The following is a 22,975-nucleotide window of genomic DNA, read 5'->3' on the forward strand; positions in this document are numbered from 1 at the left end:
AGAGTTAAGTCACGTGGTATCCTGTTATTGGTTTGCACGTGAAGGTCATACTATTACGACTTTTCTAAGTAATGTTTCCTGAAGCAGGGAATTAATATGAAATGTTAAGTGAAATCTTGTTATGCAAGACAGTTTCATAAGAGGTAGTTTGTCGAGTGTACTTTTTTCTATGCCCTTGTCTTTTTGTAGTTTTTCTTAAATTATAGAAATTATAAGTTAGAAATATTGTCCGTTATTATATATTGATAAAATATAGGTAAAAAAATGCAAAGAAAAAAGCTAGTAGGAAAAAAAAAGACAAAAAATACACAAACAAGTAAAAAAGGCTGTTAGGTTTCTTCTAGAAATTCTAAGAACAGAATCATGTACAACTATTCATTGAAAAGCATTATTCTACTCTTTCGTTTTCTTGCTATAGAGTTGCAACGCAAGAAACTGGTTTTTACTATCCGTAGCGGGCAGAGCACGGATAGCCCATTGTGTAGTTTTGTACTCAGGTTCAACCAAACAAATCATTACAGAGCCCCATTTTACTGAATTCGGTCTGAAGCCTTAGAATTACTAAGACTTACCCTGATTATAATTTATATATAATTTACACACTTTTTATCAGAATATATCAAAAGCAGACACACACAGACCAGTCAAGTAAGCTGGAGAAATTTTGTAGCGATTGTTCGAGCCGTGTACGGTGTAAACTTACTGACACGACCAGGTAGGTAGGTAGTGTATATAAACAAATTTGCTGTTTTAAAAATATTTGAATTGTTATGTAAGAAATATCAACGACCTTTTTACTTGATTGTTTTTATATTTCGCGCAGAGCTATACCAGAGCAATATGCACTAACGTCCTTAACTTAGCAGTGTAAGATTAGAGGGAAGACAGCTTGTCATCACAACCCACCGCCAATTCTTGGGCTACTGTTTTACCAACGAATAGTGGAATTGACTGTTACATTAGAACGAGACTATCATGAAAATGCGAGCATGTTTGGCGTGAAGGGAATTCGAATCCTCGACTCTCAAATAGCTAATCGAATACCCATACTGCGCCTAACGACCTTTTCAGCGTATTATTAATATATATGCGCTTAATACAGCGTAATAATTACTTTGATTTTTTTATTTTTTTTTTGCTTAGGGATTCTATTGGGTGACTTTACGGCACGCGGATTATTTGTAGTTTATAATAGTAGAAATCAACTAGGAGAATGATATGATTTATGCTGAAAAAATAATTTCAACGCCTAACTGAAACATGTTTCGCAGCATAATTCTTAAAATAATCTGGATAGCTGTAAAACAACTCTATTTTAAAGTATATTAGTTACATTTAGAAATAATAAATTATTTTTGTATCAGTTCTTACACTATTTCAGTTTGTTTTAAATTATTTTGAGATATGCGAACATATGATGTATGTTTTATCTTCTATAATACTGTAGAAACGCTCACAAGTTATGATTCTTTAGTTTCTGCGCTGTCGTGGTGACAATAAGTGATCCAGAAAATTCTTAACATTACATTCAATTAATTACCATGTTCCCATCAGTAGGTGAAATCTTCTTTGCCCTTCACATTCCCTCTGTTCATCATTAGATGAAGCATGCATGTTGAATTGGTTAGCAATGGAGTATCCTTTGTTAGCGTATTATTCCATCAACTCATAGTAACAGCTGATTAATGCTGTAAAGGAAAAGAAGTCCACTGGGCAAAGTAAGCGAGTTTACCTTATAGATTCAAGAGCATTTTCTTCGTTCGGTTACCCATTAGCTTACCTACTGAGAAGGCCTTCCATTTTGAGGATCATTGTGTTGATTTTGCTGCAGTCAATCCTCCGAGAAAAAAGATGACAACTTAACGTTATCTAGAGGAGGAAAGGATTCTTTGTTGCTGCTTTCTTAAGATTAATTTAACATAATCTGTTTTTTATTTATTATCAGAGTAAATATATTTTTATTTATTATCAGAATAAATATAGTTTTATTTATTATTAAATAAATATTTTGCTCATTGTTTGCAATGTGTCCAGGGTTATTATTTTCACACCGAAGAAAATCTCGGTTGAATAATGTCTCTCATAAAAAATCTTTGTAATTTCCTGAGCAATCTGTTTATCGGATTCGTTAGAGATGCTGTCAAACCGAGGGATTACTCAAATCCTGTTTTAGTGCTACGTTCCACTGTCCAAACTGTTCTTATATACTGAAATATCAGTGTTTTCGTACACTGCTGGCCAAAATCTTAAGGCCAATGAACATAAAGAAAAAATATGCATTTTGCATTATTAGACTCAACCACTTATTTGAGTAGAGCTTCGAAAGAAGAAAATAAGAAAAGGGAAAATAAAAAAAAAATTTAGCAGAGTAGGAAATGCCCAACAAGAGGTCTCAGTAGTGAGTTGCACGGCACTCATTGCGAATAACTGCAAACATTCCTTTTGGCATGGTCAATATAAGCGTTTGCAGAAGGCTGGGTTGAATGTTATTCCAAGTAGTGAAGATAGCTTCACGAAGATCATGCACTGTTTGGAACTGACGTCAATTTCTATAGACTTCCCTTGCCATCCAACGCCAAACATTTCCAATGGGGTTCAGTTCGTGCAAACACGTTGGATGGTCCAAAAGAGTCACGTTATTCAACATGAAAAATTCATTTGTCCTGCGGGCATTGTGGATTGCAGCATTGTCTTGCTGAAAGATCCAGTCATTTCCACACAAACGAGGGCCTTCAGTCAATAAGGATGCTATTTCCAACATACCAATGTAGCCAGCTGCTGTTTGACGCCCCTGTATAACCTGAAGCTCCATTGTTCCATGAAAGGAGAAAACACTCCAGATCATGATGGAACCTACTTCCCTGTGTTGTGTAGAAAATGTCTCCGGTGGAATATCTTTATCGTGCCAGTAACTTTGGAAGCCATCTGGACCATTCAGGTTAAATTTTTTCTCATCAGAGAACAAAATATTCGTCCACTATTCTACGTCCTATGTCTGGTGCTTCTCAGCAAAGTTTAACCGAGCTGTTTCGTGGTGTGGAAGGAGGCGTGACCTTTGAAGACGTTTACCGGTTTTAAAGCCTTTCTTTTCTTATTGTTCTTGAGATGCATTTTGCGTCTGTAAGGGCCTTAATCTGGTTCGATGATCAGCTGGTGTCTTGTCGGACAACCCTTCGAATCCTTCTGCTCAACGCCGGCGAAATTTTCTTGGGCCAATCACTTGCAATTCTCGTTCCGTATCCCTCAGGGTCTTTTAAGAAATTTCAACAGCAATTTTACTACGCCCAATCTCACCAGCGATTGCACGTTGAGAGAGATCTTGCTTTTGCAATTCGACAATTCTGTCACGTTCAAACACTGTCAACTTTTTTAGCCTTTACCATGTTTTTACCCAATGTAACACAGGAAGTGTCAGTGGGAGATGTTGACAATGCTAATGCTTGAACACAAATGACTAAATTTCGTTACGTGTTTAGCGATTAACGCTTTGTTTCAGTATAGCCTTAAACGTCTGACCAACTAGTATTTAGGCTAATTTCATAGTGCTCACATTTTCCCCATTAAATGGTAAAATGTTTTTTATTTTCCCTTTTCTTATTTTCATCTTTTGAAGCTCAACTGAAATAAATGGTTGAGACTAATAACGCAAAATGCATATTTTTTCTTTAACTTCATTTGCCTTAAGATTTCGGCCAGCAGCAGGGGCGTAGATTTTTAACACCCAATGTGGGGGATGACTTTTTGCAACCACTTATGTGGACTGTTAAATTTGCAACTTGGTAATCTCTGATTACGTGAATCTAAAAGCTGTAAACATGCAGTCACAAGTCACAGAGTAATCTTGTTGCCACGATACTTCAAGGTTTCCATGTAGGTCTGTATAAGTGAGGTGTTGTGAACAGTTTTCAAAATGTTAATAGAATAAAAACAAATGTGTCACAAATTAACTGCCACATGAATTTATTCCTGCACACTGCACAGTATAAAAGATGGCCATTATACTTGACAAGGTTACTAATAACTTTCATTACATGAATTACGTTTTCAGATATTAATAACATTAGTAATTACCCTTGATAAGTTTATATCTACTGAAAAATTGTCCATGTTGTTTGATAAAAAATAATTAAAATGTCTTTGCGAACTCTTGAAAATTACACATCAATACTATGTAGCACATAATTATTCATACTTTTCATTGAAGAAAGATTCATTTAGTCCTTTAGTCTACATGTTCCCAAACGTGGACCACCTTTGTGATGATCTATTGATGAATTCTCTCATAAGCTCTTCCATATTTATCTTGTCGACCTCATCTTTATGAGTGTGACAAACTGCCACATGGTTGAGGTGGTACTGATACATAGTTGACATACAAGCAAAATTGTCATGAGAAGAAACACTTCACTAAACATCTGCTGGTTTGTTTCGTGCATTTTACAGTAAGCATCCTTCGCACCTTTCAGAGATACTGCTTTTGTTGTTCCTTTGAACATGGGCAACTGAAACTCGAGCCGTTGTGCATAGATTTCAGGATAGAAGTTTATAACCGAGTTGTCAATTTTGCCACATGTGATCATGTTCTCACGTGCCAGATATTGCCTCAAGTCATTGTTATCTGCATTGAATATAGTAGTCAGGTGTTCTATGACTGTGTTCACAAATTCAAAATATTGGCTTCTGTAGTAATCTCTAGCTGTTGCACAATGGTGTGTTGAGCCATCACCTGTGATCCTTCTGGGGGGTTTGCGAATGCGTGGTAGTTCAACAGGCACCAGATGTAGGGAGGTTACTTTTTTCTCAGCTTCATCAAATATCTTGGTGTAATTTTCCTCTGTTCACAATACCCGCAATTGCTCAACTGTCATTGCAGATGCTTCAATCATGCCAGATACTGTCGCTGATTTTGCTTGGAATGCATGGTTTAGTTCCTCTAATGCAACTAATGGACTCTGAGCCATCAACAATCCTAAAACTGTCTTTTCTTTGTCAAATCTGTTTAGCAGAGCTCGTGCTTTTACTGCTACATCTGATTTTTCATTTGCTAATTCAGACAGAAAATCAACAATGTCACTGTAGTGATCATTAGCACATGTAATTGCAGATAGGCGGAACAACCAGCGTGTTGGACACAGTGGGCGGATGTATTTAACTGGACCATTGTGGCTATCTGACGATACAATATTTTCAAAGATTGTCCTGTATCTGCCTGACCTCTGAAGCAAGACATCAAGTTCATGTACCCACTGGATAGAATCTAGAACACATTCACAAGCTTCAACTGCATGTTGTATTGTTAAATTATCCTTGTGTGCTCCGCAGTGAAAAAACAAAGCTGATAGTTGCTTCTCTTTTATTTCTGCCTGGCATCCACTGTACGCACCACTCATGTTAGCGGCTCCATCATAAGTTTGTGCTCTTAATCCTGACAGTGATAAATTGAGTCTAGTCAGTACATCAAGTATAGTCGAGGATATTGTTTCACCAGTTGTATTGGAAACACTGTACAATCCAAGAAATGTCTCATATTGCTTCCTGTTCGGCACCTGTAACATCTTGAGTGCCATCAACCATTAATGCAAAGATTTTACTTTGCTGCACATCGTGTGCTATGTTCCTCAGTATTTGAGGAGCATCTCCATTATTTCATTCTGAGCCTGGGGTGATGTGAATGTGGTTTTCTTTGACAAGTAGGCCGTCAACTCAGAATCTTCCTATTCCAGGAGCTTCATTAACTGCAGGAAGTTCCACTCCGTATCAGTATGTCCACGTAATGCTAAACCTTTACGCAATAAGAAACCTAAACTTCTGAATATTTTGGCTAGACTTCTTTTGCATTCTTCCTGCTGCTTCTTTTTTTTCCATCGTGTAGCTGAACAGTCACTGGAGTTACATCAAGTGAACCTTCTGGAGATATAGAGAATCTGTGCTGAGAGGGGAATTAGTGTTCGTTGAATTTCTCTTTTGCCTTTTTCCAGTTGCAGAAACCGGCAGATGTGAAGGTACATTCCATTGGCCTCCAATTTCCATTTAAAAAGGCCTCTATTTTCTGCCTTGGCACAATGAAAGCATATGACTTTTTGAGTCTGATTGTCGAAGTGCAGCCATGGGAAATCATCAAACCACTTGTCTTGGAAGTTGATATTTTGAGATTTTGCTTTCTGTCGTGGTATTAGTTATGCGTCTGTATGATATGGCTTTCCATACTCTTTCTGTGGAGTTTCAGATTTTTCATTACTGCACAAACTTGTTTCACAACTATCTGGTGGTTCATGATGTGCAATAGTTGCACAAGCATTTTCAGACTCGTCCTCTGATGAACATGGTATTTCCTCTGTATGGCAAGTTTCTATTTCTTTGCTTGAGGTTTTTTTGGATTATCTGCACCTGCATTGTCACTTGTAGTACTAGTAACTGGCTTGCAGAACTGTCTAATATCGGGAAGTTTCAGACGCTTGCTTGTCATAATTGGAATCTGTTTCCCAGATGACTCAACAGGCTAAAATACAGTCTTTATTGAAAGACTCTAACGTACAACGAACGAAGGTAGAACAGAATGGAAGTAGGACTGAACTGTACAATGTATTTAAGTCAAACGCGCGAACCTCACAGTGACTATCGAGCCGACTGACCACCTGGGCATCGCTGGTACAATAATGTGTGCTAGTTACAACACAAGTAATCGCAAGTTTCTCGAAAAATATTTAAACAATCACAAATATATTATATTCCTGTTAAAGCTTATCAAAAGGCAAACACGTTGTGATATAATGTCTATAAGCACGTCTATTAAATAAAAACACCTAAACAAAAAACTAGCAATACAATTCGAGTAGAGGCTTCATGCCGTTGAAATAGCTCCTTTTGTGTTCTAATTATACAAGAAAATACAATATTTTTACTATCTATAATAAGAGAATATATTGTTCTTTTACCATAAAGTACCAGCACCTGGTACCGAACCTGTCGTTAACTGTACACTAAACGTACACTATGGTCAGCGACTTCGGCAGCTAAGGAGAGTGAGGCGTTCGACAATAAAACCGGCTAGACATTCATAAGAACAAATGGCGTAGGAAAACCGTACAATATACACATAAGATTGATGCAGCTACAAGCTACAAATGGCCTGCTAGATCTAGATCACAGGAGTTTACGCTTGGGAGTAATATTTTCGAATTTCATGCTCTGTTCAATCTGTTGTGATGAGAATTTTACTTAATCTTACACTACGTACAAGACGTAGTTAGATTCTGTGATAGTGCTTGCAAGCCTTGCATGTATACTTAGGCCTACTGACTGATACTTACGAACTATCGCTTAGATCGAAAAGCATAGAAGCACGTCTATATTAAAGATGTACATTTCGGCTACTGAAAAAGCCTACATCTAGGTCTAATTATGTAATTCGATTGGTAAAAACACGAGAATCACAAGAACAAACACACAATTTGTATGACTGTGATGCAATAAAACAATTCAACAGACCACTGTAAGGGAGATAATTGTATGCACCATACCCCCCCACCTAAAATGAATGTGGTGTACCCTCCCCATCCCCCCCCCAGGATTTACACCCCTGCCCCCACGGCTGTAAAGTTTAGCACGATCGGTGACAGGATGTGAACCCACGTCCCGCTAATTACTAGTCGATGGCCCTGGCCACCAGGGCATTCCATGCCTCTTGGAAATGAGCAAATGTTTTTTATACGTACTTAGATGTGTATATAGATAAAGTGTTGTTCGTGTTAAAAGTTGCTGAATGCTGTGTTAAGCAAAACCTTTACAGTGTTCATTAGTGGTACATAAGATGGTGAAATTAAGAAAAAAAAACTGCTTGTGAAGCAGTCTATTAAATAAAGTACAACCAAAAGAACTATATGTATAAAATGTTGAAGAACTAATGAGCTGTGTGGTAAAATTAAGAATTAAGTGTTGGTTATTACAACATTATTAAGACCAACATAAAGTGTGTAATTTATGTTTATCAGAAATCATCTTTTCAATGATTGCCCTGAATTGAAGTGCTACATATGTAATAAACAAGGACATATAGCCAGATGTATTAATTATTATTGTAAGACTTGTAACACATAGAATCCTGAACACCCTCGTTCAAAGTATTCAAAGACGGTAGTGACTTGACTGTGATAGGCTGTGGCCTTGAACTAGTTGGAATGCAAGAAGAAGGACCTATAGAGAATGCAAAAATTATTAACAATGACTCTGATAAAACAAATCAAGGAAGATGTAATTAATACATTGAAAAAGATATAAAGAAACAGAATGGTGATCTCTCTAGTGTACGTACAGGACACCACTTTAAGAGAGATAGTGGTACTTGTAGGAAGTAAGGAAAAGTTAATGGACGAAGCCGAGAATAATGTAACAGATACTGTACTGGCTTTTAAAGCGAGAAGTGAAATGACAACATATATGGGTAGTGTTTGAAACTATACGACGGATATGATAGTTCAGTCTGAATTATCGGATAATGGTAAGAACGAGGAAGATACAAAAACATCAAAGAGAACTTTGATACTGCCGACGAAACGAGTAAACGAATGAAAAGAAATAAAATCATCAAGAGTAAGATATCTCTGAAAACGAAGTTAGTTAATTATACACAGTAATAATGCCCTCCATCGATATATAATGGTCTGCATATGAACATTAAATATTTGTGGAGGTAAATGTAAGTATACCATAAATAGGTTGAAACACTGGTTTATCTTTATGCGATATGACACCTTATGTGTACAAGAAACACACTGGAACAGTTATGATATTCCAAAGTTTAAGAACGTATGGAATGTTAATATATATGTAATGATTTTTGTGTTGACGATAGAAATGGGGTATCTATATTAGTTCGAAAAGTATGGTTATTACAGTTAGTAATACATATAGTATGTTGGGTATAGACTTTGTAATACAGAACGTAATAGTATTTGTATGGAACATTTACAGCCCGAATATTTCCCATATGCGATACCTATTTTTATTTTTTTTTAATAATTGCTGTCAAAACTGCCTAAAACCAATATAATATTACTGCTGGGTGATTTCAATTGCGTTTTGGAAAACCATATGAATAAAGATCCTCCCACTTATTATGACGATATATCCCTCATTAGTTTGTAAGATTGCACGAGCTAATATAAACTAGTGAATGTGTAGAGAAAATTCCATCCCACGGAGAAGCAATATACATGGAAAAGAAAAATATTCAGTCGCGGATAGATAAAATTTTACTTTCCAATAACAACATAAATCGAATGTATATATAACAAAGCCACATTAGACTATCTGCTGAGTCCACCGAGAAGTATCGAATGTGATTATAACAAAGCCACATTAGACTATCTGCTGAGTCCACCAAGGAGTATCGAGTGTGTGTATAACAAAGCCACATTAGACTATCTGCTGAGTCCACCGAGGAGTATCGAGTGTGTGTATAACAAAGCCACATTAGACTATCTGCTGAGTCAACCGAAGAGTATCGAGTTTGTGTATAACAAAGCCACATTAGACTATCTGCTGAGTCAACCGAAGAGTATCGAGTTTGTGTATAACAAAGCCACATTAGACTATCTGCTGAGTCAACTGAGGAGTATCGAGTTTGTGTATAACAAAGCCACATTAGACTATCTGCTGAGTCAACTGAGGAGTATCGAGTGTGTGTATAACAAAGCCACATTAGACTATCTGCTGAGTCAACTGAGGAGTATCGAGTGTGTGTATAACAAAGCCACATTAGACTATCTGCTGAGTCAACCGAAGAGTATCGAGTTTGTGTATAACAAAGCCACATTAGACTATCTGCTGAGTCAACCGAAGAGTATCGAGTGTGTGTATAACAAAGCCACACTAGACTATCTGCTGAGTCAACCGAAGAGTATCAAGTGTGTGTATAACAAAGCCACATTAGACTATCTGCTGAGTCAACCGAAGAGTATCGAGTTTGTGTACAACAAAGCCACATTAGACTATCTGCTGAGTCAACCGAAGAGTATCGAGTGTGTGTATAACAAAGCCACATTAGACTATCTGCTGAGTCAACCGAAGAGTATCGAGTTTGTGTATAACAAAGCCACATTAGACTATCTGCTGAGTCAACCGAAGAGTATCGAGTTTGTGTATAACAAAGCCACATTAGACTATCTGCTGAGTCAACTGAGGAGTATCGCAGAACGATAAATCGTATTATTGATATTGTAGTGAAGTTTATCAATAAATATAGTTCGATGATGGAATGGTACGATAAACTAAAACACAAATTTAATTTAATTTATTGTATATTTAAAAGGATATTCTGTCCGAAGAAAATTGTCGACAAAAAAAAAAGGTTACAAAATGATATTTGTGTCTAGTGAAGGCCAAACGTGCCAGAAACATTGTAAGAATCAAGGTCTTAGAAGAACAAATAAAAAGAATTGAATATGAGAAAACAGCAGGTGCTTTCTTAAGAGCAAAGAAGGTGAAAAGAGTTCCAAATACTTTTTCAGAGTTGAACACCAAAGACAGGAAAAAATACATATATAAATAGTTTAGTAGATGAGGAGTGTCAATGACCAACAAAATCTACAGGACTATATTACAGAATATTATGCAAATTTATAGAAGTCTGACCAATTGTCGGAACAGGACATTGATAATTTTATGAGTGTATCATCCACTAGGCGAAATAACTTAGACGGGTCAATATTGGAATGTCCTTTTAGTAGTATGGATTAACATTTTATAAGTCTTAACTTAATTTGAAAAGGAAGCATAATAAATCTTAGTATTCTCTTGTATGAGAATCATGTCATCAATTTGCACCTTCTTCACTGTTTCTTCCATTCACTGTTCTTTCATTGCCTCTTTCTGATCCCCTGAGTTTAACATTTATTTTGCATTATGGTATAAATATTACTAAGGCAAATTATAATTTTTTTATAGCTTTCAACCTTTGTTTATGAAGACACAAACTAGAAAGCTATGCCCACTTGCCATATGCAACCTGTGACATTATCTCTTTTCTAAATTGTCAACAGTTATCTCTAATGTTTACTATTATATAGCTTTTAACCAACAGAAAGATAAAATATTAATTTAATAACTAACATATAATGCTATTCAATTCTCAGTACAGTTTTTATTTCTATGGTCTTCACCTCGAAAGTTGCTGTCACATAGTTCAAATTGAATAGTTAAAGGAATTATTTTATGCACTTCTCTCATTGTTAGAAAACCAGTTAAATTATAATAATCACAGGACAATGTTTGCTTTGTACATGATAATGCCCCATGTTCTTATGTGCATTCGTTAACTAAATAAAAACTGTGTACTTTACAAGTTACATATTTACACAGAAATAGGCTTAACATTCATCAGTAGGCCAGCATAAAAAAAAAAAACCAAGCTAAATTTAAATACTACATTTCTTGTTTTTTATGTGTATTTATGTATTGATTATTATAAAAGTAACTAAAATGTAAAAATTAGAAACATTTTAGGGTAGATAAGATTAATTTATTAATTTAATGAAAATAATGATAAGTTTTTCTACAAGATATGTTCATGTGTTATGCCATTCAGTAGTACAACTTGTGCTATGCATTTGCTGAATGACTGATTTACAGCTTGCCATCATGGGATTAATAGTTAGATACTATTCAAGGGTCAATAAAACAGTAAATTAAGTTGAAACACTAGTTGGCTGTTATGAACCTTAAGATAAACAATTGTAGTTTTCTGTTACAAAGTGCAGTTGCTCTTGTAAGACAAAGGGTAATTCAGATTTATTTTGTATTTTTTGTGGTGGCTACGAGATCTATCAAATTGATGAATTTGTATGGAGCTAGGGTTGAGAAAATAACAGATAAAATACAAAGTTTTACTGAAAAAAAGTTTGGTATTCATTTAGGAGATCTTAGAGATAAAATTTGAAAACTGTAAAATGAATAAATATATTTTTAATGTTAACATGACAACACCTTGCACTCTGATTTGGTGCATTCATAGATAAATCTTTAGTGAAAATATTTAATTACAAAATCCAATTTTTTTGTACAAAAGACTTTGAATATGTATTAAAATGTTCAAAATTAATACTTATATAGTTAATTTTTGTACATTATATCCAGATTTGTTTATTAGCAGTGAAATGATCTAATCAGTCATCCATGAAATGCTAAAGCTCTCTTTCATTAAGACAGTGGTTCCTAACCTTTTTTATGCCCCGTACCCCTAAAAAATTTAATATGTTCTTGCACCCCTCACAGTAATTATTTATTTAAGAATATAGGTGAAGGTGGCCAAAACAAATTTTTATAATTAGTTTTTAATGACATATAAACGAAAACGAAACATTTGGAAAAGAAAAAATATTACAACAAACTAAAAGTTGCGTTAACCCTACATGGCCTACAAAAAAAATAAATTTTCATCCATACATGAAATGAAATTTCTTTGAATTTAAAATGTTCAAGTGTTCATAAGCCAATTTAAATTTAATGACTCTTTTGTTCCTGTTTATTTCTTACAAGTTTTTCAAAGCATGGCACTTTGTTGCTGATAGCAATCCACAAGTCGCCTGTGCACCCAAGTGATTTCTAGATTTTGTCTTGATTGACAAAAGAGCACTAAATCCAAACTCACATAAGTATGTTGTCATGAATGGGATGAGCACATTTAGAGCTTTTTTACAAAGTCTTGGAAACATGTCCATTGCTGAACACTAGTATTGTTCTAAAGTTTTGCTTTCAAACTGCATTTCAAGAACTCGATTTGTACGCAGTTCAATAAGATCTTCCTTCAGTTCTTCATCATCCGACTTATCCAAATTGAAGGAGTATGGATTCATAATCTATTCTTCAGAAGTTTTGAGTTCTCCAAAATATCCATCAAATGACTTTGATAGTATTTCCAAATGATCCCCAGTTTCTTCACACACACATGGAATTAGAGACTCATCCTCACCTACCATTTCTTCGAGTGATGGAAAATTTGAAACATTCCCTCTTTTAACTCATCGACACCAAAGGTGTAATTTTTCTTTGAAAGGATTTAACTTTTCGCTGCATTTCAATATGTTTATGTTTTTCCCTTGAAGAGATACACTCAGGTCATTCATACGAGTGAAAATATCACTCAAATACACTAGAATTTGGTTGAATTATTGTGATTCTATTTCCCCCCTGGGTAAATCATAGTTATGCTCCTTCAGAAAAGTTTTGACTTTTTCTCGCAGTTCAAAGAAGCTCATTAAAGCTCTCCCACATGACAGCCAGTGGACTTCTGTGTGGAAAAGCAAAACTGAATGCTCACTTTCAAAATCTTCACAAAACGACTTGAAGAGGCAGTGGTTTAAAGAGCGACCCCTAATCCAGTTGGTGGTTTTCACAGAAGTGTCAAGGACCTTTTTCAACTTTGGAGGCAATGTTTTTTGATGCCAAAGCATGTCGATGAAGAAAATAGCGAGCATATTGCAAGTGCAGAATCTCTTGGTTCATCAGTGTAAAAAATTCTGATTTATTTCCTAGCATAGCAGGGGCACCGTCGGTACACACAGAACAAATGATTTGGATATCTAAATCATATTTCGCAAAGAAGTCCTTCACACACTGGAAGACATCTTTCCTTTTGTGGTTGTTTTCAGATTTTCATAGAACAGGAAATCTTCCAATATGGCACCATTATGGACATACTTCACTAGTGCAATGAGTTGACTGCAATTTGCAACATCAGTTGTTTCGTCAAATTGGAGAGAAATTTTCAAGGGACTAGCCCTGATATCTGCGATAACTTGGTCCAAAATGTCCGAACTCAAATCACCAATTCGGTTTGAATAACATTATTTGATAACGGCACTAATTTAAGCTTGTTTGAGGCTTCTTTTCCCAGAACAATTGTTGCCATTTCTAATGCACATGGTTTGATCACCTCTTCTGCAATTGTATGGGGCTTCTTTGATTTGGCTACTTTATATGCCACTTGGTATGAAGCCATCAGCAGTAGTTTGTCAGTAGATATAAAACTTAATTTTGGAAGGGTTGCTCGAGAATCAAAACGGGCTCTTCTACCTTTCAACGATTGAACATCATAGCCTGCAACAGCTGCTCCACCATGCCGGTTGTTGAAGTGTTCCTGCAGCTTAGATGGCTTCACATTTGCATTTGAAAGGACATTATCACAAAGCATGCACTGGGGTTTTTGCAGATCCTCAGTTGTTCCGATGCAAGTGAAACCAAACTTCACATAATCATCATTCCATTTCCTTTTCTTTGACATAATGAAGTTTTTTTGCACGAACACAGAATCAACAATGCATTGACTACCATAGCATCATGCATGGGTTTACATACTCTGCAAAACTTTCTAGAACATTCTTGAATATATGTTACATGATGTCATCGGTTAATTCTGGATACTTCTGGAAGTTTCTCGAGTCACGATCACGTGAATACATAACATAAATAAATAATAAACACTTTAAGCCGGTGTTCACAAATGTAACCTAATTAGTTGTGCCGAGTATTTGGGTCACGTTTATGTTTTGTGTGTTGTTTGTTTACAGTTGTACATTAAGATATCGGTCTGCGCCAGTGACGGTAGAAACGATAGTTTATTGTAACAAGGTAAAAAGCTACATCTGTAACAAGAAAAATAAGAAATAAAAATAGAACGTAATTTTTGAATATATAGGACAGTACCCTTAATATAAACAAAAAAAAAAAATGAAATGTTATCTCGCACCCCTAGTTGGGAAACCACTGCATTAAGGTAAGAATTAACTTCTTAATTTAACAGTTATCTTTTTCTTGTATCTGGAGAGTATTTTTCAGCTGTGGCTGCTTTTACTTTGGTTCCATTTTATGACTTAACTGTTGTTTTCGAAAGTAGTATTCATTGTATAATTTTAGTTCATTACATATTTTGTTAATGAAACTGACAAGTTTATGTCCAATATGAGTTGGTTTGGTGTATTTGTAATGTGTTAGTGATCTCCTTCTCAACTGGTTTTAAGACTTGTAAAAAATAAGTAAAAGTGGATCAAAATCCTCAATAAGTTGCTTAAGTGTTTACTTAGAAAATAGAGTGATCTTACTTATACAGTTGAATAGGTAAAATGTTTGCTTTATTTAGCTTAAAATACCATCTACACAATAACATCTGCTTCAAGTGGAACAGTATTAATGGTATTGTTTTGTGTGAACTATTGAGCAATGTGAGTGATAAGTTATTGGGCATCTTATTTTGTTTTACCAATATATGTTACCTTGTACATTCTTAACATTAAAGCTAAAATTATTTAATCAATTTTATTATTTGTTTTTATGTTAAATATGTTTTTTTATCTTTTAAAAATTAGGAACTGAAGAAGATCAGGAAGCTACAGACATGTTGGTTGGTAATGCCCAAAACTTGATGCAGAGTGTGAAGGAAACTGTCCGAGCCTGTGAAGCAGCTTCTATTAAGATACGTACAGACTCTGGAATTCAAGTTCGTTGGGTACGTAAGCAGCCATGGTATCAGTACTAAATCAGTTCAGCAGCCAAACACTATATTCTTTGTGTTGGAACTGACTTCTTACTTCAAAGGCACTGTGTTTTTTTAAGTTTTCTAATGAGCACACATTTTTTTATTTAACAGTTTTTCCTTTCCATATGGTTCATTTCTGTTTTGAGGGTTTTGAAATTTCTATGCAATGGTCAAAATTCCATTTTAACAGTTCATTATTTTATTATTATACTTTTATTTTACATATTGGTTTTGCATTTTATCCCAGTAGATGAATTTAGGACTAACCTCAATGTTTTTAGCTGGCTGAATCTCGTGAGATATAACTATTCTTGGGTTTACAGCTGAAAATGTCATTAACATTGAGGTTTCCAAAATATAAGTACCTCCTCTCACACTTATTGATATTACTCAACTGTCAGAATTTCTCCCTTTCCCATCTGTGCAGTATATATGTATAAAATATCTTTATGACACACTGCTCATTGGCATGAATTATCAGGTTACTGCTTTTGGCACAGAAGCTAATCAGACCTCCCCTGTTCCAACTTTGTTATCTAGTATCTCTCAGTTAAGACTGACTGTGATCTGATTGATAGTGAGATGGAGACATATATATGGTACAGGGGAGTTATGAGGCTGCTTCTGCCAATGATCCAGGAAATTCTGGAGAGAAATTAGACTTATTTTTATTAGAACTTTCATTTACCAGGTTGGCTTTTCATAAGGTCAGTTTGGATGAGCCACCTCTTATTTCTTTTCTTCAGTTAGTCAGTTGAAGGTATGAGGTTCTGGAACTTTCCCCAACTGCTTTTGAGTTTTCTCCTCATTTGATGACAGAAAGGTTTGAGAGTGGATACTTGGTTTAAGTCAGGCTCAGCTGATGACCATTCTGCTCCATGCTATGGAATTGGCAATCAGATTGTTACTTACTTCTCCCACTGTATGGATGGCTTTCTATCTTTTGGGGATGTGAACATCCCTTGAATCTCTAATTCCTTTTGGATGAGCACACAAGCAATTCCTTCAGTTGTTGCTGCACAGTCAATGGATTATGAAGAGTGATCCAGTGGATCACCCAGCCTCCTTACTCAGAATCAACATCTTAGACCTCAGGTGGAATAGTACTATCATAGGTGTTACTATACTACCACCTCATTCCAAAATTAATCTCTTCACAGATGCCTCTCTGCAGGTATGAGGTGCATATATCAACAGTCAGGAATTACAAGGCCTATGTTTGGGTGATGAAACTTTTTTTTGCATCAGTATTTTATAAGGGCAGTGTCTCAAAAACTAGATCCATTAAGGAAAAAATTGTCATTCTTCACTCTAACAATTCCACAGCAGTAACCTTGCATTTCCCATCAAGGGAGCGCATATCAGCCTTCTCGCTTGCCATGTTCTAGGTGTAATAAATTTGGTAGCAAATCAAATGCTCCTGATGGAATGGATGTCTATTGTGTGCTTTTTCTGGTGGATTTGTTCTCAGTTCATGACACTGATCATTACTGCATTTGCTATTCATAGGAATCCTCAACTACAGGCATTTTGATCATTGGGGCCTCATCTTCAGACATTGCAATAGATACAGTTATTCAAGACTGGATGGGATTACTTCTCTGTGTCTTCCTATTAGGCAATCTCTGTTGAGGCAACCTTGATCAAACATTATGCACCCAAACATTCTAAAGTTCAAGCATTATGCATGAAGTTATAAGGTCCTTTGAATGATGTTGAAGTTTAACTTCTAAGCTGCTTTGTGTTTGTTTCAATCTCTCTGTAAACCCACAGTAGACATTTATCAAAGAAAATGGCACACTTATCAAAAATAGTATATCGTAATGAAATTGAACTTTGTTTGCCTATATCTAAAAACCATATCTCATTTTTTGACCTGGATTTTAACATAGGTCTAGCTTCAACTACAATTGCTTTATATAAGGCATCTTTACAGACTACATTTTGATGCTCTAAACATAAGAAATCGAGTCTCTAATGCTATCCAGCCTTCTTAAATTGTTTTGCATACTTCGTCCCAAAAGGCCTTTTCAGTTAACAAACTGGGTTATTATGTTAATATTACATGCTTTGTCTCAACATTTATTCCAGCCATTTGTCTCATGTGCTATGTATCACCTTTCCCTTAGAGTGCATGTTTTTGTTTTTGCTGGGCTATTGATGTCATCAGTTAGAGTTGTTTGCAACAGGGCTCTTTATCACTCTACTTATTTACTCTTACTGGCAGCCAAACAAGGGGATAAATCCGTCTCACCTCTATGACTGCTCTGACCCAGTTCTTTGTTATGTCCAGTCAGGGCTGTGAAGTGTGCATGGCTTGCACTAGTTCTTTTGAGATGATAGACGTTGACTTTTTATTCACTGGGATCCTTCAGTTTGTTTAAATTTATCCATAATTTCCTTGACAATGTGGGTTCACAGATTGATCCATATTGCTAATTTTCGGCTATCTTTGCAGGAGAGAAAACTTCTGGAGTTGCATCTTATTGTCTTCTTCATGTTTCTCTGTCTTTAGTTTTTCAATTAAATTTCTTGCTGGAGGACATTTTGTTGGCTGGTTTGTGGACTTCTACTACTACTTTTTTCACACATTATTTAAATGATCTGGTAACTTCATCCTCTGAGGGTTTTTGCCTGTGCCACATGACCGTTGACCACATCAGCTAGATTGTAAGGAAGGTTAAGGATTTTTTTTTACATTTTTCGTCTCTTTACTTTACAGGGTTTTTTTCTTCTTTCTTGCTTTTTCACTGGATCCTACTCTGTAACAAGTATTGCCCAGACAATGTACTTTTGTCCAACCAATTCCACACCAGCAACCAGTATTTCAATATACTTTATACAAATTGCAAACAAGCTCTGTAGAAATGATATGTTACATAAGGCCACCTTGCAGCTGAGTGGAATTATTTACTATACTTGACCAACTCTCATGGACTATCATGAGTAAAACCTAAATGGAATATGTTCATTGTTGGACTGAATAAATTGGGAGTGGTTTACTTTTAAATTAAAACTTAGGTAACTGGTTCACTTATTGCACTATTCCCAGAGCACTGTTCCTCAGGGCTCCCCAATGCACATCACCCCCCAGGTTCTACTACTGGAACTATGGTGTCCTTACCACACCTGGTTTTCAGTTACTGGCATGGTGGATAGGGCTTTTCCTTCAGAGTGTTAGAATGTGTTCCTCCAGTCTTGGGGCCCAGATGTTGGTTGGAGTAACACTAGCCTACTCGTAATACTGGTTGAGATTTGATGCTTTATTATCTGGTTGTACTGTGCATTGGCTCTTCTGTTTGATTAATATAGATTCAGTACATTGTTCATGGAAGATGGTCTACTATCTCCTCATAATTCTGAATGTAGATTTTCTCACTCTGGATCTTTGATTGAGCACAGTTGTTCCATGTCTTTCTAATTCCTTGCCTGCATGGTTGAAGAGTGAGGATGAATGTTCATAAATCCAGATCAGATAAGTTCTCTTTCTTTTGGTTGGGTAAGATGTACATTATCCTATCATTCTGAGCCTGAGGTGTTGCCTTTCAGGCCTCTTCAGGTGTTGCAGACTTTCTTGTTGTGATTCTGGTGGCTCGTAACGTATCGCTCTGTGGCTACAGATTGGGATCTGCATATAAGTATACATGTATATATTTTATTCCAATTGCCATAACCACCAGAGTGAAATATAGGGACCAAGACTGCTTAATTCCTCCCTGAATAGTGGAACCTCAGCTGTCTGATTGGAGCAGGCCTGTAGTGACGATCACATGTGTACAGTTTTACCCACAATACAGGAACTAAGTTCAGGGTTTTAGCTATAAGCAGGAGTGGAGGTATGTATAGCTTGGAAATTAACATTTTCTTAAATTCAAAATTTATTTCCAGTAATACTTACCTCTTCTGACACTCTCCTTCCCTTCCTCCTCACTGAGAGCCAGACTGGCATGGAGTCACTCTTGAAAAAGTAATAACATTATGTGAATGAAGTGCTTACATTATAGTACAAGGATAGAGAGTGCATTGATTCAGGTGGACAGTTGAACAATATAAATATTGCCAAGGGCAATTGAGTGGTATAAAAGACTGGAGAAAGTGAGAAAATTTCAGACCAACATTTAGATATGGAAAAGAAGAAACCCTGGCAGTTGAGCAATAGCTATAAATGTGAAAGGAGGTATGTATTAGTGGAAATACATTTTTAGTGTAAGAAAGTGTTAATATTCAACTGATGAAACATAAATTCTAATCTTTGTCGTGAAATTGTAAGAAAAGTGCATTTAATTAACTATACTCATTACAAAGTTAATTTTTAATCATTTGGTGTAAGTAGGTAACTTTTGATTGGAAGTTAATATTAATAAATTGTGTCTTCACTTTTTGTCTTATACAGTCATAATATCTTTTTTTGTTATTTTTATGTCCAAAGAATGAAGAAAAGGTACAGTAACATTAATTTTTACAGACAAATTAAAAGCACATTGACACCAAACAATTACAGGTCATAAAAGGTAAACGTGATTAAATATAGGTTGTCTAAACGTATATTAGTTGCTTTTGACAGAATTATTTTGACATAAATAAATAAAATATAGTATTATGCACAATTCTTTTAAGTAAAAACCATGATGAAATACAAAAACTGATCAAAATAATAGTTGATGTGTATCTGCATTTGAAACTTGTATGTTATGAGGGAATATTATTTATTAAACAAAAATAAGTTATGAAATATAATTAAATCATTTACCAGTCTGCCAGAGAATTTCTAGTTCCTGAAGAAAAAAGGAGGAGTATCTGCAATTCTAAGTGATTTATGAAATTTAAAAATTTGGTTTAATTTCACATCTGTTTATTTTTATATTGTGTTTTATGTTTTTTAAAAAATTATCAGGTTTTACATCAGTTGGTATTGGCAATATTTCTTTATTTTTCATTGTGTGAAATTTAGTTTCAAACTGAAGGATGTCAGAATTGAAATACAGATTAATTAACAGTGATGTTTTGGCTTTTATATATCTAAGGTTAGTCTTGTTTAACATGTTAGACAAACATCATCCTGATGAAATGTCACTAATAGTGTTTCAAATCTTGAAGCTAATTAACCTCTTTATTTGCAAATGATGTAATAATAGCTAAATATAATAACTATGTACTTCTGGTTGATGTGTATCTGTTATTTATAACTGGTTCGAAAATTAATTATAGATTAAATAAAAGTAACTAAAATTGGAATGATGTCCATTTAAAATTAGAATAATAGTACAACAAATGCACTCTTGTGGTATATGAGTGATAACTTCTTCACTTTGAATAATGTACATATGCATACATTTTATTTTTTAAACGGTTATTTTGCATATTGTAATTATTGCTACCAGTATTCTGCAGGAGATTATATATTTTTTATAGAAAGAATGAACTTAGAAGTTATTGTATCTGTTTGGGTTATTGGTTGCTTTTAAATTAAAAGGAATTTCTTTCAAGCAAGGGAATGATATTTTAGTGTTTACATAACACTAGCTACATACCATATTATAATTTTTATGTGTGTACTTACTTTTGAAGTGAAGCAAGTAATTGGAACCATATAAATGAATCAAGTATAGTTTTATAAAAGTGATGAAATAACTGCAATAGCTGAAAGTAAAAAACAAACAGTTGTTAAATTTTCCTTTTTTGTATGTTACAGTGGAGCACCATTAAGCCGCAGACCAGTAAACCGCGAAATCGCTTAAGCCGCTGTAGTAAGTCTTGTCCCAAAATTTTTGTTGTATTAAATCTACTACCTGGCTTTTTAAAGTTTCTCACACTCTCCTTGTCGTTGACACTGACATGACAAATGTGAACGAGGATTTAATAATTTATGCAACTGCGCAATATCGCTACCATGAGATTTAAAATGGCGGCCCGCATGTAACACGGGAAGACGAAATTTTACAGGGAAAAGCGAACCATCGCAATGCATTGGTCGTTTGTGTTAAAACGGCACTTGTCAATTGTATCTGAATAGTCTATACGTTAATATTATAATGATCATGCAATGGCCCGGATGAGGCTCCTCGGCGGAGCTGTTGGCGACTTCGGCTTTTCAGTCACAAAGGTTTAAGCCGCGGTTAAGCAGATTAACCCCCCAAATACCGCGGCTTAACAGCGTTCCACTGTATTTAAGAACTTTATAATTCAGTTAAAAGTACATTACTTGTTATCAGTTCTTTCAAAATGTTTCCAAGGAGTTTTACAATCAGTTATACTTTAAGTTGAAATTAGTAATGTGTATTCAAACAAAAATAATAGCCATTGAGTGGTATAAATATCCTAAAAGAAAAGGAAAGCCTTGTTGTGATATTAGAATTTATTAAGCATTTTTTTTTAGAAAAGTTGTGTACATTATCAGACTTCAAAGTTTAGGTTTTTATTTATTCACTGTTTGAAAATGTGTCTTTATTTTGATAAAAGAATGTAATAATGATATTTTTTAATCAAAATATGTCAGTAATACTGCTACGTGTAGTTTGTTTTTTATTTAGTGCCATATTGATGTCTATTAATGTTGTGTGACACTGAAATTTAAATCATTATAACTCTCCTTTTCACACAAATACTATTTTTTTGGAGGGTAGGATTGTTTGCAACATATTCCAGTATTTGAAGCTGATACTCTCTGATATTACAAAATTAAAGAAAATCTGTGAAGTGGAAAATCACTGGATTCTTTCAGATAACTGGAAGTATTACTGAGATTAGTTTTTAATATTTACCTGATAAATATATATGTTAAAACTACTATTAGAAAATTCTACAGTCACATCAGTAACAAATGTAACGACTAATCATATTGGATTTTCGATGTTTATCAAATAAAGGGATCTATAATATCTTAAAAAAACTTGTAAATTTTAATGTTGTAATTCTCAAATAGTAATGTTTTCTACTTCAAAGTTTTTATATCTCTTTTAAAGCTCAGTAAGTTTTCAGCTTTGAATGCTGAAATATATTGACATCAATGTTAAAAAATTAATTTTAAATTAAATATGTCATTTTAATCTGTAACTGTGTATAAACTTGAAAAGGCATAACTCTAAAGGTATGTGCCTGGTTGTCCGCTATTTTACAATTTATTGAAGTTTCAGAATTATAAGTATATATGATTTTAGAGTTAATTTCATACTTCAGAAAATGTTAAATAAGCATTATATTTACTAATTTAAGTACTAATAAAATTTGTTTTAATTTAGTGAAATTTTACAGAATTAGGGTTTTAAAATGTGTTTTAAACTATATTTTTTGTAGTGAAGTTCACCTGTTATTCCATGCAACTGTTACAATGCTTCAAAACTTCTTTTTGATGTAGATTAACTAAACATCAGTTACTAACATTATTTCATCTGTAGTTGCTTTTCTTTGATCTGTGATGTGTGGGAATAATTTGTTTCCATCCATAAA

General features: G+C 34.8%; 1 protein-coding gene across 3 annotated transcripts; it reads left to right on the plus strand.

The window, feature by feature from the left end:
* The first annotated feature begins 397 nt into the window (after nucleotides 1–397).
* LOC143237180 (vinculin-like) lies at nucleotides 398–22,412 on the plus strand. 3 transcript variants are annotated; one of them, XM_076476160.1, is made up of 3 exons: nucleotides 398–715; nucleotides 15,360–15,499; nucleotides 20,283–22,412. In XM_076476160.1, exons 2-3 carry the CDS (start codon nucleotides 15,389–15,391, stop codon nucleotides 20,340–20,342), a joined length of 171 nt encoding a protein of 56 aa, XP_076332275.1. In that variant the 5' UTR covers nucleotides 398–715; nucleotides 15,360–15,388; the 3' UTR covers nucleotides 20,343–22,412. The 3 variants fall into 3 exon arrangements, with proteins under 3 accessions (XP_076332275.1, XP_076332282.1, XP_076332289.1); XM_076476167.1 differs by having other exon boundaries at nucleotides 426–719; XM_076476174.1 differs by lacking the exon at nucleotides 398–715 and adding an exon at nucleotides 13,202–14,770.
* The last annotated feature ends 563 nt before the right edge of the window (nucleotides 22,413–22,975 follow it).

This window comes from Tachypleus tridentatus, chromosome 2 (genome assembly GCF_004210375.1).
Source record: "Tachypleus tridentatus isolate NWPU-2018 chromosome 2, ASM421037v1, whole genome shotgun sequence".
Lineage (NCBI taxonomy): Eukaryota > Metazoa > Arthropoda > Merostomata > Xiphosura > Limulidae > Tachypleus > Tachypleus tridentatus.